The 13,382-nt window shown below is 42.2% G+C and overlaps 1 protein-coding gene across 11 annotated transcripts in view; it reads right to left on the reverse strand.

Annotated features, from left to right (window-relative positions):
* The window catches only part of AMOTL1 (angiomotin like 1), a 176,040-nt gene that overhangs the window by 74,308 nt on the left and 88,350 nt on the right, over positions 1-13,382 (reverse strand). For 7 of the 11 annotated variants that reach the window (XM_035265226.3, XM_035265223.3, XM_078339926.1 and 4 more), the window contains 2 exons: positions 10,148-10,297; positions 5,037-5,961 (listed from right to left, as the gene is read on the reverse strand). In XM_035265226.3, coding sequence (XP_035121117.3) covers positions 5,037-5,961; positions 10,148-10,297 — 1,075 coding nt within the window. The remainder of the gene's footprint in view (positions 1-5,036; positions 5,962-10,147; positions 10,298-13,382) is intronic. The other 4 variants (XM_035265229.3, XM_078339927.1, XM_035265225.3 and 1 more) reach the window with 1 other exon arrangement.

The raw sequence follows: 13,382 nt of genomic DNA on the forward strand, positions 1-13,382 counted from the left end.
TGCCAACCCCATTAAGTCTGGTCTGTGACAGTTTTCCCAGATATCTAAAGAAAAACAGGTATCCAGACAGCTTTCCTCCTAGAGTCTAGAATACTTGAGCAGAATTCTGGTCCTGTTGAAAAAAACAGAAGGTGGCAGAGCACAGGCTGGACATCAGCTGTGATATATTCTGTAAATCTGATTAGAAATTCACCAGATTTAGTGACCCCAAGTGAAAGTTTAAATCTGTGGCTCCACTGCAATGTACAGCGGTCAAATCTTTACGCTCATGAGAGATGCAGTGTGGAGCAAAGAAATGCAGGTTTGCACCTGTCTCCTGCACGTCCAAGCTGCTGGCCATGACCAAGTTAGTTAACCTCCCTCTCTAAGCCTAAGTTTTCATTATATGTAAAAATTGTGAAATTAATAGTTCCCACCCTTTTGAGTGTAAAGATTAAGGAAGGTAAGTAACCCACACAAAGTGCCTGGCACACAGCAAGCATTTGGTGAAGGTTTCATCCTCCTGCTACCACTACACCACCACAACTGCTCCAATGTCAGCACTAAGGGTGAAGAAGGAGTTCTAGAAAATGGAAAATTAGAGCAAGCATTAGCGAAAACAGACTTTATGCTGAATCCATTAAAATATATATCTCTCATAAACAAGAAACATAAAAAGCCAGTTTTTGAGATCAAATAAATCTAAACAGCAAAACATACTCCCCTCCTCCCAAAATTAACCTAGCTAGCTAGGACAAGTTCAAATAGGAAGTTAAGACTATTTGTGGGCAGGGTACAGTGATTCACACCTGTAATCCTAACACTTTGGGGGGCCAAGGTGAGTAGACTGCTTGAGCCCAGGAGTTTGAAGCCTTGCCAACATGGTGAAACCCCATCTCTACCAAAAAAAATTACCAAAATTAGTTGGGCATGGTGGCACATGCCTGTAGTCCCAGTTACCAGGGAGGCTAAGGTGGGAGGATCACTTGAGCCTGGAAGGTGGAGGTTGCAGTGAGCTGTGATCGTGCTACTGCCCTCCAGCCTGAGCAACAGGCATCTCAAGACAACAAGAACAAAACACTATTTGTCTATTAAATTAGCAAAGATTTTGTAATTATAATGATATAATAACTTTTTTCAAAATGAAGTAAAACAGGCATTGTAATATTTTTACAAAGTTTATCTGGCATCAGAAGCTATAAAATGTTCATTATAATTTACCCAAAAATTTCATTTCTAAACAATGATTCCTAGGGAAGTAAGAAAAAACATAGATCATTTGGTATGCATGATGATGTTCACTCTATTATGGAGAAAATGTTATAAATGGTATACTTTATGAAATATTATGCAATAAAAATGTTGGTTTTGAAAAAATAAAGGATTGTGGAAAAAAGGTTGTGATACAATGCTATCTTTAAAAGACTGGGATACCAAACAATATAATTTATGATTATAATGTGAAAAAATTAATTTGTACAGAAAAAATGTTAGCAGGCGCCTTGGGAAAGTAGAATATTGTAAGTAACTTTTTAGCATCTCTAGTTCTCCAATTTTTTGAAATATGGATAGATTTCTTTGGAAAACAAACATGCATATTGACTAATGTACTCCAAACTACTTTGATAAAAATCAGATCATCCCTTGGTATTCATTTATGCATTCATTTCCATTAACGGGGCAGATTGCATAAGCAAGTCACTACTTCTAGAAGTGGTCTGTTTCTACAAAGAGTCAGAATTAATATCCAAATGCTTGCCTTTGCTGGGCAGGGGGTGGCGGTCATAATTCTCCACAGTAACAATCTGTCTAATTTCCATCTTGTCCTCATTCTTATCCACTTCCACTTTTTCAGGTTGAGGAAAAAGTGTAATGGAACAAGACCAAACCAGAGCCTTGATCCCTAGCCAGCACATGTTCCTGCAGGCCCCTGCTGCCTTAGCACTCCCATCCCCACCAGCCACAGTAGCTTGCCCACATAGGCCAAGGTGGCTCAAGTCAACGAGATCAAGGCCTCGGGCCTCTCGCAGGGGGTTCCCATGAAAGAATTCTAAAAGGCTTTACAATCACCCACCAGACATCTCCATCTTTAGGGCATCAGAGTAGGTGAGAGAATTTGTAAGCTACTGTGAGTCAGGAGTGGTCACAAAAAATTCAAATTCTTATTCTTCTCATAAGTTCTATCACTTGTCTCTTTGGAGTTTTCTGCTTCTAGGCAAAAAGGAGTGAAGTCTCAACAATGTAATGGATTGGACCAAACTACTGAATATTCATTATACACTAAGCCCTCACCAGCCAGGGAGATGGATTCTGTGATGTCCATCAGAGGCATCTCCGTCTAATCCAGGGGTCTATGTGGTTGAATATATGTACACAACAGCCTGCAGCTTCCTAAACCATCACGATCAATGACAAACAGATAACTCTTGAAGCACAAGATACTGTGTGAGTGAAATGAAAGGTGACCTCCTTGTCTTCTCAGTCACAGGTGAGTTGAACATCACATACTGCTGAGTTTCAGGTCCAATCCTTGGAGTTCAGGCCACATTAAATGTGTCTGAAGCAGGACTGGTGTGGATGCAACATTGTTTACCCAGTCAGCCAAGGGCTGCACAGCTGGAGCCATGCTGGCTAGCCATGGCCCTGCTCACAAAGGGGCCTTATGGCTCTGGGGCCCAGCCTCAATGGCCAGTCTGTTACATTTCCTGAAACATTTGATGTGTCATATCAAGCGGCTGCCAAGCCTGGCAGTCAGCTCAAATCCCTCACACATTTCTTCTTCTTTCTAACGTCAATAACTTTGAGACAAATGATCTCCAAAAAGTGTTTCCCTCCTCCCCTGACCATTTCTCCCACCTCACATCACACCTATTACCAAAAGACAAAAGGCAAAGTGATCCACTGTATGCATTGCATGGTATGTATATTACTTTACAAATAGTAAAGCAAAGAAGAGGAAGGGAATTTCATTTCAGGATAGTTTCCCCTCTATCAAGCTCTAGAGGCTGAGTTAAATTATCGGGAAAAAGGGTGAAATATAATAATCCAAACTCTGGTTTGATGGTGGAATAACCTCATGGCTCATTTTAAACAACTGTAGTAAATCACTGTGATGCAAATACCAGGGATTTGATCATTTACGACACAAGGAGCTATAAAGGGGGAAGAAGAGCCTCCTGGGCCCCACCTTAGATTCCTGGGAGGAGTCAGGTTATGCATATTTAGGGAGGATGCATTCTCCTGCCTGGCCAAGGTCTCACAGATGGTTATGCTGCTTCAGAGCTGGCATTCTCAGCCTAATGTGGGGAAATATGTCAGCGTTGGGAAGTCAGTGGCAGATCAAGCCACTCTCCCTCTGGCAAGCTCCAGCCTCTCCTTTTACAGAAGAGGTACAGCCAAGGCATGTCCTGCACATAGCCACTGAGGTTGCTTGGGGAAACCCTCGCTTGATTAATTTAGAAGCAGATAAATAAAGCCCTTCGTGAGAATGACATATCCAATAACAGGCAGTGGCCATGTGTCTTCTCTGTTCATGTTCCCTGCTCCTCCTTCAAAGTCAGCAACATCTAAACATTTCTGACTTTCAAAATGTGGTCTTCAGACCCAATTTCTCTCCTGAGAGCTTGATTCGTAATTGCCTTACTTCCATCTTCCCTGTTCCAGAACTTCTGTATCTAACTAATCCCTATCAATTCTATTTCCCTATCTGTTTTAGCATATAATGCTCCTCTGTTCTCACTGCCCAAGCTTCAGCCACCCTTACCAATTCCGATCTGGACTACTGAAAGCATCCCTGGAGCTCCTTGTGGCCTCGGTCTCCCTTTCTTCAAATTCATCCTGCACTGCCACCAAAACCAGCAGTTAGACATCCACATACCACCCCTACCTAAAAACACCGCTTTTCTCAATTGCTTATGGATAAATTCTAAACTCCTTGGTATGACACCCAGAGACCATCATCACCAACTTCCCTGTCCAAACATGTCTCAACCAAATGGGTCCCAACTTCCATGTCCAAACTTCCCTGTCCAAACTACTGCCACTTCTTACCACACCGTGGCTCACCAGTGCTTCGCATAAAAATCTGCATGACCTCTTTGTCCGAAGACCTGGCACGCCCTCTGCACAGTACATACTGCTACTTCATCTCCACACTACAGCTCTTATTTATCCTTCAAGTTCCAATTCAAATGTTACCTCCTCTGGGAAACTCTCCCCAGCCCTTTCCAGTTGTGAGTTATACTATATCCTATCTGATATCCTAGCATCCTCTGACCATTTCTCTCCTAACCAGCGCATTGAACGGCAATGATCTGTTCAGATGCTGGTTTCCTCCAAGACAATGCTATAGGGTCCTGGAGAGCAAGGACCACATCTCATCTTTGAACCTGGAACAGGGCTGCAGAGTAGAGCATACACTCGGTAGGTGCTGCTGAATCCATCAGTCAACAGGAAGAATACAAGTGAAGGCTGTAGGAAGAATTAGGGCAAGGGAGTGAATAGATGTTGGCAGTCAGGATACTTGAGTCCAGCCCCCAGATGCCTCAGAGTTGTGTACTACAAAATTCGTTAATCTCTCCAGGATTTAGCTTCTCATCTGTTGAATGAGGGGTGGGACTATATGATTTCTACAGTCCCTTTAACTCCTTCATTTTAGCATTCAGACTACATTTTCCTTTAAAATCTGCAATGGGAAAAGACTATAAAACCCTCTGGTAATAATATGTTCCAGGAGTTTGGACACTCCACAAAGTCATTGGAAAATTGCTACTTTGCCAGGCCACTAGGCAGAGCTCCCAAGGATGGCTAACAAGTGAGGTCCCTCCCCTAAACTCATAAATCCCCAATTGCCTGCTGCTATGTTTGGAGATAATCCTGCAGTTGCCCTCTACTCTATTTCACCCTATATATTCTGGCCACAAAGTGGTTTATTAAATATCACGCACAAGGAAAAGAAAAGCCTGAGGACAAAAACCTAATCTTCCCTGAAAATAAATGCTAATAACATGACTGCTGAATCTTGAAAAGCTGAGCGCAACTCTACACTTGATAATCACCTTGTTACCCCATACTCAGGGGGTGGCTGGTACCGCAGGACGGCCACGTCTGTTCTCACAGGCTGAGGAGGAGGGTAGGGCTTGACCATCTCATGGAGCATCCCAGGGTGCTGGTCACCATAGAAAAGCCCGTGCTCCTGGGTCTTGCTGACCGGGGACATCATTTGCTTGGTCTTGAAGGGGTACTCAGGTGGAGGACCCCGAGGGTCAAGCACTTTACCTGCAGGCTGGGCAGGGGAAGGCCCCCCTCCTGCTTTGAAACCCTTTCCATTCCCTGAGCCAGGAAGGTGTTGCTTGGCCCCATTCCTCTCCAGGGACAGCTGCATGATTCTCTCGCTGAGTGAGCGGACGTGGCCCTGCTTCAGTTCCTTCAGCGCCTCATCCTTATGCGCCTGTCCACTGTTGGCACGGTTCACAGTGGGCCTCCCCTCAGTTCGGGACTTCTGACTGGTGCCCCCTGCCATGTAGTAACCATGGCCCACTGCCCCCTGCTGCTGTTGCTGCTGCTGCTGCTGCCCCCTGAAGAATTGTGACTGCGCTTTGGCCTCTTCGTAAGTGGGCAGTTCCTCATTGTTCTGCTGAGGCTGCGTGGACCGGACCTGTTTCTCCATCACCGTATTGTCCACCTGGTGTTCTTGACCCTGCGGTTCTTGGCGTGCCGACTGGTAGACCATTTGTGGGTCTTCCTGGGTGAGGTTTTCCGTGGAAGAAAAGTTGTTTGTAGGGTGGGCTGGTCCTGCACTCCCTGTGGCCTGGTGCTGAATGGCCAGCAAGTTCATGTTCTCAGTCGGGGTGCCATACCGCAGTTGTTCCTGGATCAGCCGCTGCAATACTGTTCCAGCTGCCGCATCCTCGGAACCTCTCATTTCCACCTCTGAGATCCTCAGGAAATTTGGGGAGTGGAAGTTACAAAGAGGATCTTCAACTAAAAGATAAACATAGGAAAAAAGATATCAGGCTGTTCCACAGGAGATATATGTCTGTGACTATGTGGTACATAATTAACATTCTAACTACGGCAACATTTAAAGATATTTCAAATACATCATCACCTCCATTTACCTGGCAATGTCTCATCGAATTTCTTCTCCTATTCAAAGTGAGTCTACTATTCCCCACTCCCTCTCCTTTGCTTTCTCCTAAACACTGTTCCATCCTTCAACTCCTCCCTTTTCTCTAATCTTCCCACTGACCCTTTCTCTTCAGCACATAAACATATCCAAGTCTTTCCCATCTTAAAAAAGTAATACAAGAGAAAAAAAAAATCAAACCAGAAGAAAACTTTCCTTGGCCCTCTCATATACCTCTAACTACCACCCTGTATCTCTCTTTTCCTTCTCTTCTAGTTGTGTTCAGTGAGTGCCCTACACTTGCTGTCTGCACTTCCCAAATGCTCCATCCACTATCCTCCCCACTGCTCTGATCAGTAACCAAATCCAATGAGAATTTTCCAGTTATCCTGTTACGCACCTAACCTTTCTGAAGCATTTGACATAGTTGGTCATCCTCTTCCTGCAATGCTCTCCTAATCCGGACTCCAGGTCATCCCTCCTCTTGGTCCTGGCTCCTGCCTCTCTCTACACACTATCTCTGGCTCCCTTCTCTTCACCTGTCCCTTAAATTCTGGTGTTTCCCACAGCTCTGTCCTGAGTGCTCTTCCACCCTTACATGTCTCCCAGTGACACCACACCTACCTCTTATCATCAACTACTGACTCATGACCCATACATCTACAACTGCCAGACAATGGCCCTGAGTACTTCTAACTCAACATGTCTTCCTCATCCTGCATGGTTACCCACCCATCCCAACCCCTGTATTCCCTGCATCATCTACTTTCTGTCAAGCCAGAAAACTGAAAGTTTTCCAAAATTCCTTCCTCTCTCTTACTACCCCCAATACTCACACAGCCACTACCTGTCAATTTAACCTTTTCAACATCTCTGCCAACCCTCTTCCTGTTCCTGTGCCAATCTCCAAGTTCATCATTAATAACTTTAATATAACCACAAGAATTACTTTAAACATGTATATGATGTGCCAGCTATTGTACTAAATCTCTCCATGTGTTATTTCATTTATTCCACATAAAACACTAAGAGGTAGATATTAATTCCCTTAACTTACAAATGAGAAGAGAGGTTCACAGAGGTAAATTGCCGAGGCAACCAGGCAGGAAGAGGCAGACCAGGATATGACACCAAGTTTGTGTTCATTCCACATTACAAGCCCTTGGCATCACATGCCCAGGTCATTCCAACAGCCTCCTTATCTATTTCCCTGACACTCATCGTATTCCCACTTCCAAAGCCAGCCCTCTGACCCCAGTCTATCTGGCACACTACTTGAAAGATTGTTCCAATATGTAAATCTAATTATGTCACTCTTCTGTACCAAAATTCCTGGATAATCAATTACAGGATAAAACTGGCATTTTATTACATGGTAAAGCAGATACCACCTACCTAAACATTTCATGCTGCTCCCACCTCCCATTGGCAACTCTTTGGAATTTAAGCTCCATAAATACCCATGTACATATAGTTTCTAAGGAATGTTAGCTCTTTCCAGCCTCTGGACCTTTGTTTGCCTTTTCCTCTCTGCCTAGAAAGACGCATCTCACCATGTCTCTCGGGAAAATTCTTAGACAAGTGATAGCTCCAAAGCTACCTTCTGAGTAAAACCTTTCCTGCTGCAGCCCTGCAGGCTTGAGCCTCTTTCTCCAGTGTCCCCACTCCATTTATATATATCTCCATTGCAGCAATTCTCACAGTAGATGGCAATTATTTATTTATACAAGACTCTAAACTCCTTAAAGGCAAAGATTATGTTGTCTCATCTGGGTCTCCCTAGAACAAAGCCAAATGCCTGGATGTAATAGGCCTCAGGTATTTAACCAATAAAAGAAAACCTACATGAGCTCCATGAAATATAATATCTAGCCCATTTCACAACAGGAAAATTAGTAGTGCATTAAGAATATTATTATAGCATTATAAAAGTAAAAATTCTACTATTAACTGCTGGCATGACCTTAAACAAATTGTTTTCCCTCCCTGAGCCTCAATATCCTCCTTTGTAAACTCAGAGCTGGACTAGATCATCTCTAGGCAGCCTTCACTCCTACAAATGCATGTAATGATGGCTCTATGTTTTAATATATACATACAGAACATTATTTTCCCAAAACAGTCTTTCTTCCCCAAATTCATGTTTTTTTCCTATAAATGACATTCTCAAATATGAGTCATCCAGATAGAAACTTCATATTCACTTTTGACCTTTTTATTCTTTGCTCTCTGCATTTAATCAACTGTCAAGTTAGTTTTTCTCAGTCCACAATGAATTGAGAAAAAAAAATGAAGGTGGTATGATATGCTTATATACAAGATATATAAATACACATCTATTAATACATCTATATGTGTATGTAAATAGATAAATGCATTAGAAGGCTTAAAACTGTCCTTTTTGGGGCAAGAACTGTCAAGGATCACATCCCTCTTATTTTTTTGGTATTTAAATATGAAAAAAGGTGACAACAGATGACATTGTTACTGTCCTTGCAATAGCAAAACGCTGTAACTCTGTGATGGTCCCCTAATTTTCATTAAGAAATTTCACATTTATGACAGTTAAAAATCACAACCAAGCCCTAGTTTCTACACCAACAAGCTCCCCTATCCAGTCCATTCTTCCGTGCTCTCAGCCACTCTCCAGGTTCCAACTCTCCTTACCGGTCATTTAGACATCCTGAATGGCTTCTCAATATCTCTTGCCCCTGGCTCCTTCTCCTTTCACTCCATATTATATTATGACCTGTCTTCCTCTACCAGATAGAGCAGAGAACACTATCTGTTATAATCACATGTTGCCTCCCCAGTGCCTTGAACCCTGCTCTGATACATAGAAGGCATTTGGAACATGATTATTGAGAAAACGAACGGAGTTTACAGACTGATTCCTGAAGTTCAACTTTGATCATAAGGCTCTCCCTGTCACCCTTAACTCCAAACTCTCACCTTTGTGGCTTCTCTGAACCTCTCACCTCTGAAAAATGGAGAGACTTTCTGCCTCATAGGATTATACTTGAAATAAACTGAAACTTATCCCTTACCTACAGAGAATCAATACTGTAACTGAGGTAGAAACCCAAGGTTCAACAGTAAAAAATTCTAAACAATAAAAACAAACTATTAAACTCCATACAAGATGAATTGCCAAATATTTGTAATAAAGCCATTAACCACCCAAGGAAAGATTGATCAATGTGGGTTGGACCGGTCTGCTCTTTCACTCTACCATATTTGCTAAAAATGTGTTATAGTTCAGGCATTGGGACAGGTGCTGGGGTTACAAGAGTAAAGAGGGCACAGTCCTCCCCTCAGGGTAATTGATCTGAAAGGCTTAATGGAACAAGCACATTCAAATAAGAATAAAATTTTTTAATAAAATGAATAAAAATTCAAAGCAAAATATATTTCCAAAGGAAAATTATGTATTTTGATGAATAATACAGGAATAGATCTCAACAAGCATGAAAACTATTGAATTCCCCTTTCACTGAAGTAAGAGAGAGGTGAGTTATAAGCACATTTAGCAAAAACCATGACATCCTTCCCTAAAGTGGTTTAAAGACTTCCTCACAGTTTAACCAAAAAGCTCTCAAAAATTGATAGGAAGTTTTTACAAAGGAAAAGCTCCTTCCTTGCTATAGTTTTGAATTACTTCTTTTAACTTCTAAGTTATTTGCAAAAAGAGATAAAATATGAAAGCAGAGAAGGAAAAAAGAAATGAGATTATGAGAAAGGGTAGGAAAAAGTATTTAGGAATCAGAGAAAAACTGGAAATAAGTAGTATAATTCTGAGGTTCCTACATATTTAGGTATGATGCTCTCAGAGAAAGTCACATATCAGAGTAAAACAGTCTATTAACACCATACCAAAACATGATTAAAAATAAGGCATCTACCAACAGACAATCAATAATCCAATATGATGATTTTTAAAACATGACTAGAGAATAAACATCTGAATTATGCAAAAGAGCTAAAGATGAGAAATGTAAGATCATTTTGCTTTCCAACACAAGTGCCAGTAAAAGAACTTACCAACTTTTTCCTTGATGCTACTGGTTACCTCCACCGTCAAAGCAGGTGTTTCATGCCTCCCAGAATAGAGCTGAAAGTCTGGGGAAAAGTAGTTGGAGTCTTCTAGAATCTGGACAAGACTACCGGGGCTATAACAAGCAGGAGGGGGGCCTGGGGGAGAGAAAGTGAAGTGAATATGCATGCCAATCAAGTCCTCCTTCCTTCTGCATGATTCACGAGAACCCACCAGGCATTCTCCCACAGCATTTCGACTTGCAGAGGGAGCTATGTTTTTCTGATTCAGAAAATTCCAAAGTTACTATTCAGAATTATCACAAGTCCAGCCAGCCACCAAAATGACCCGTGAGGTCAATGTAACAGTCCTCAAGACACTCTGAGCAAAGGCACAAATGCTCTAATGCTCTCACACAACCCGGTTCCAAGGGTAGCAGAAGCACCAGCAAAAGTCAAGTCTTAGGACTGAATGTGTCACAAAGTTCTGAATGGTCAAGGTTGGGGACAGAAAGAAGAGAAGCGAGGAGGCCAGTGAAGGAAAGCTAAAATGGGAAGAGCAGCTGTCTCTCAAAATATATAAAAGATATAAAGAGGAGTGGTCATTCTGCCACACCATGTGGTAGCAAGAGAACATGCTCTCTGCCCCACTCAAAGGCTTCTGGAGTCTCATGTTACAGCATGGAGCTGGGACTACTGGGTCTGGTCTTTTGCCAAGCACCAGCCTTTCAGCTCCAGTTTATCTGCTTCATACACAAACTGAAGTGTGCTTCCTGTTCCAATTAAACATGACAGTGTATTCAGTCCTTCAGTCACTGAGGACTGAAGTACATGAGTACAGTAACACTGATACTGCACACACAACAACCGTGGGAACATTCAGCAGGGCGAGCCCAGGCTGTTTTCTCTCTCCGCACTGATTCCTCTGCGTGGGCACCAAGTTTAAGACTCTTTTCAGCAAAAGTAACTTATTTTACTCTAGGGAAAGAATCATAGTACTTTTAAAATAAATCAACATCTTTGCCCGAAAGATAATTCCATTAAAAAAAAATTCTGTTTTTCAGCAATGGCTTCAAACTGGTAATTTGAAATTTCTCACTAGGTTTGTTATCTACCCATCTTTCACAAGGCCAAAGTAAGTGACTAATGATTGATACCAAAAGGCCATAAGATGGGAATGGCTTCATCTTCTTCCTGAGTTTTTTTACTTCAACATGTGAAACAGTATTTGCATGTGTGCTCACGTGTATTACAGGCATATTTGGACTAGAAAGAAAAAGGATTCTGATAAGAATATTTACCTTATAAATTTAAAATAAATAATATAGTTGTAACACCCAGCCTTAAAGATGAACATAAACCAAGTATAAATGACACTATCTGAAGATCAGTCTATAACTACAGTTCCAGGGCATAACAGTGTCTGTCCACCATCTCCTCTTGGCCAACCTGAAAAGAAACCCAGCCCCTTTCTGGGCATTATCTATAAATCTAGAAGACTAGGGCTAAAATTAGGAATCATGGACACAAAGGCAAGTCCCGATCTGGCTTCCTTTCAGGCAGGTGGAAAATGAAAAAGGTACAAGGTACAATTCTGGCTGCATATTAAAATCACCTGAGAAACTTTTTAAATCTCTGCACGCAGGCCTCCCAGACCTACTCAATCAGAATCTCTGAAGATAGAGCCCAGACACCTGTATTTTATAAAGTTCTTCCAATGAATCCAATGTTCAGCGAAACTTGGGAAGCTCTAAGCAAGAGGGAAAATAACAATAATAAAAAACCAAACCACAAAACACCTTTCTGCACCTTCATCCCAACCCCCCTACCAAATCAGAGTAAGAGAGAAGTTGAGAGCCCATATACTTCAATCAAAGAAAGTATGGTGTTTTCTTAAAATAGACACTGAGTCAGGAATGCTATGTGCCAGCATATTACAACTTTGGGTGATGCTATCTAGTCACATGACCATGACTAAGAATGTTAAAGACAGAGTAAACTGGTAATAAAACGGAGATCCAACTAAAACACATATTCGTGTGTTTATACATATACATATGAATATGCATATAAGGAAAAGGGTAGGGGGAGTGTGTGTGCGTGTGTGTGTGTGCTTTCAATGTGGAGCTCAGTACAGACCCCAGCACTAAGCCATTCACGGTCCCTACAACGTTGGTATGAATTGCTTTTCCACACCTTATCTCATGACCAGCTAATTGAGAGGGGGTTCAACTCCAGACCACAGAACACTACAAAGAGGGCAGTCCTTGGAGCGAAGCTAGAGCACAGAGGACACCAAAGATATGCCTTCACCCTTCAATATTGTTCCCTCAACATTATGAAGGAACTAAAGCATTTCACACACACACCCCCACACACACCTGCATTCACACTGAAGGACAGGATGCCTAACTGTTAAGATACGCCAAAGATCACTTAGAACTCCATCTTAACTCACACCCAGGGTCCCACACGTTCATTGAGTTACACTCCCACTGCTGCCAACCTCTCCTCAGTGCTGATGAAAGGCTGGCGAGCTGAACAGATGACAACAGACCCGGCAGACGGACATGCCCAGGTACCAAACACTCCACTAAAGCCAAGAGACAACCAGCCGAGCTAGCCCAGCACTGACACAGGCTGAAGGAGTCACTTTAACCGCTAGCTTTCTCACTTGAAAGACAAGGAAAAGTGACAATAATGTGTGTTACAGAGTCCACCTCAGATTCCAGGGCCATACAGCAAAAATCTGACAGAGCTCACAGTTCCATCCTACATGTACCTGAACCCTCCTTGCCTATTTTAGTTCACTGTCTTCACTGGGAATTCCTGAAGCATAAATTGGGTCTATTTTCTTTTTTCTTTTTTAAATTATACTTTAAGTTCTGGGGTATATGTGCAGAACGTGCAGGTCTGCTACACATGCCATGGTGGTTTGCTGTACCCATCAACCTGTCATCTACATTAGGTATTTCTCCTAATGCTATCCCTACCCTAGCCCCCAACCTCCCAACAGGCTCTGGTGTCTGATGTTCTCCTCACTGTGTCCATATTCTCTCAGTGTTCAACTCCCACTTATGAGTGAGAACATGTGGTATTTAGTTTTCTGTTCCTGTGTTAGTCTGCTGACGATGGTTTCCAGCTTCCTCCACGTCGTTGCAAATGACATGAAATCATCTTTTTTTTATGATTGCATATTATTCCATGGTATAAATGTGCCACATTTTACTTTCTTAGGCAAAAT

The sequence above is a fragment of the Callithrix jacchus genome, chromosome 10 (genome assembly GCF_049354715.1).
Source record: "Callithrix jacchus isolate 240 chromosome 10, calJac240_pri, whole genome shotgun sequence".
NCBI classification, from domain to species: Eukaryota; Metazoa; Chordata; class Mammalia; order Primates; family Cebidae; genus Callithrix; species Callithrix jacchus.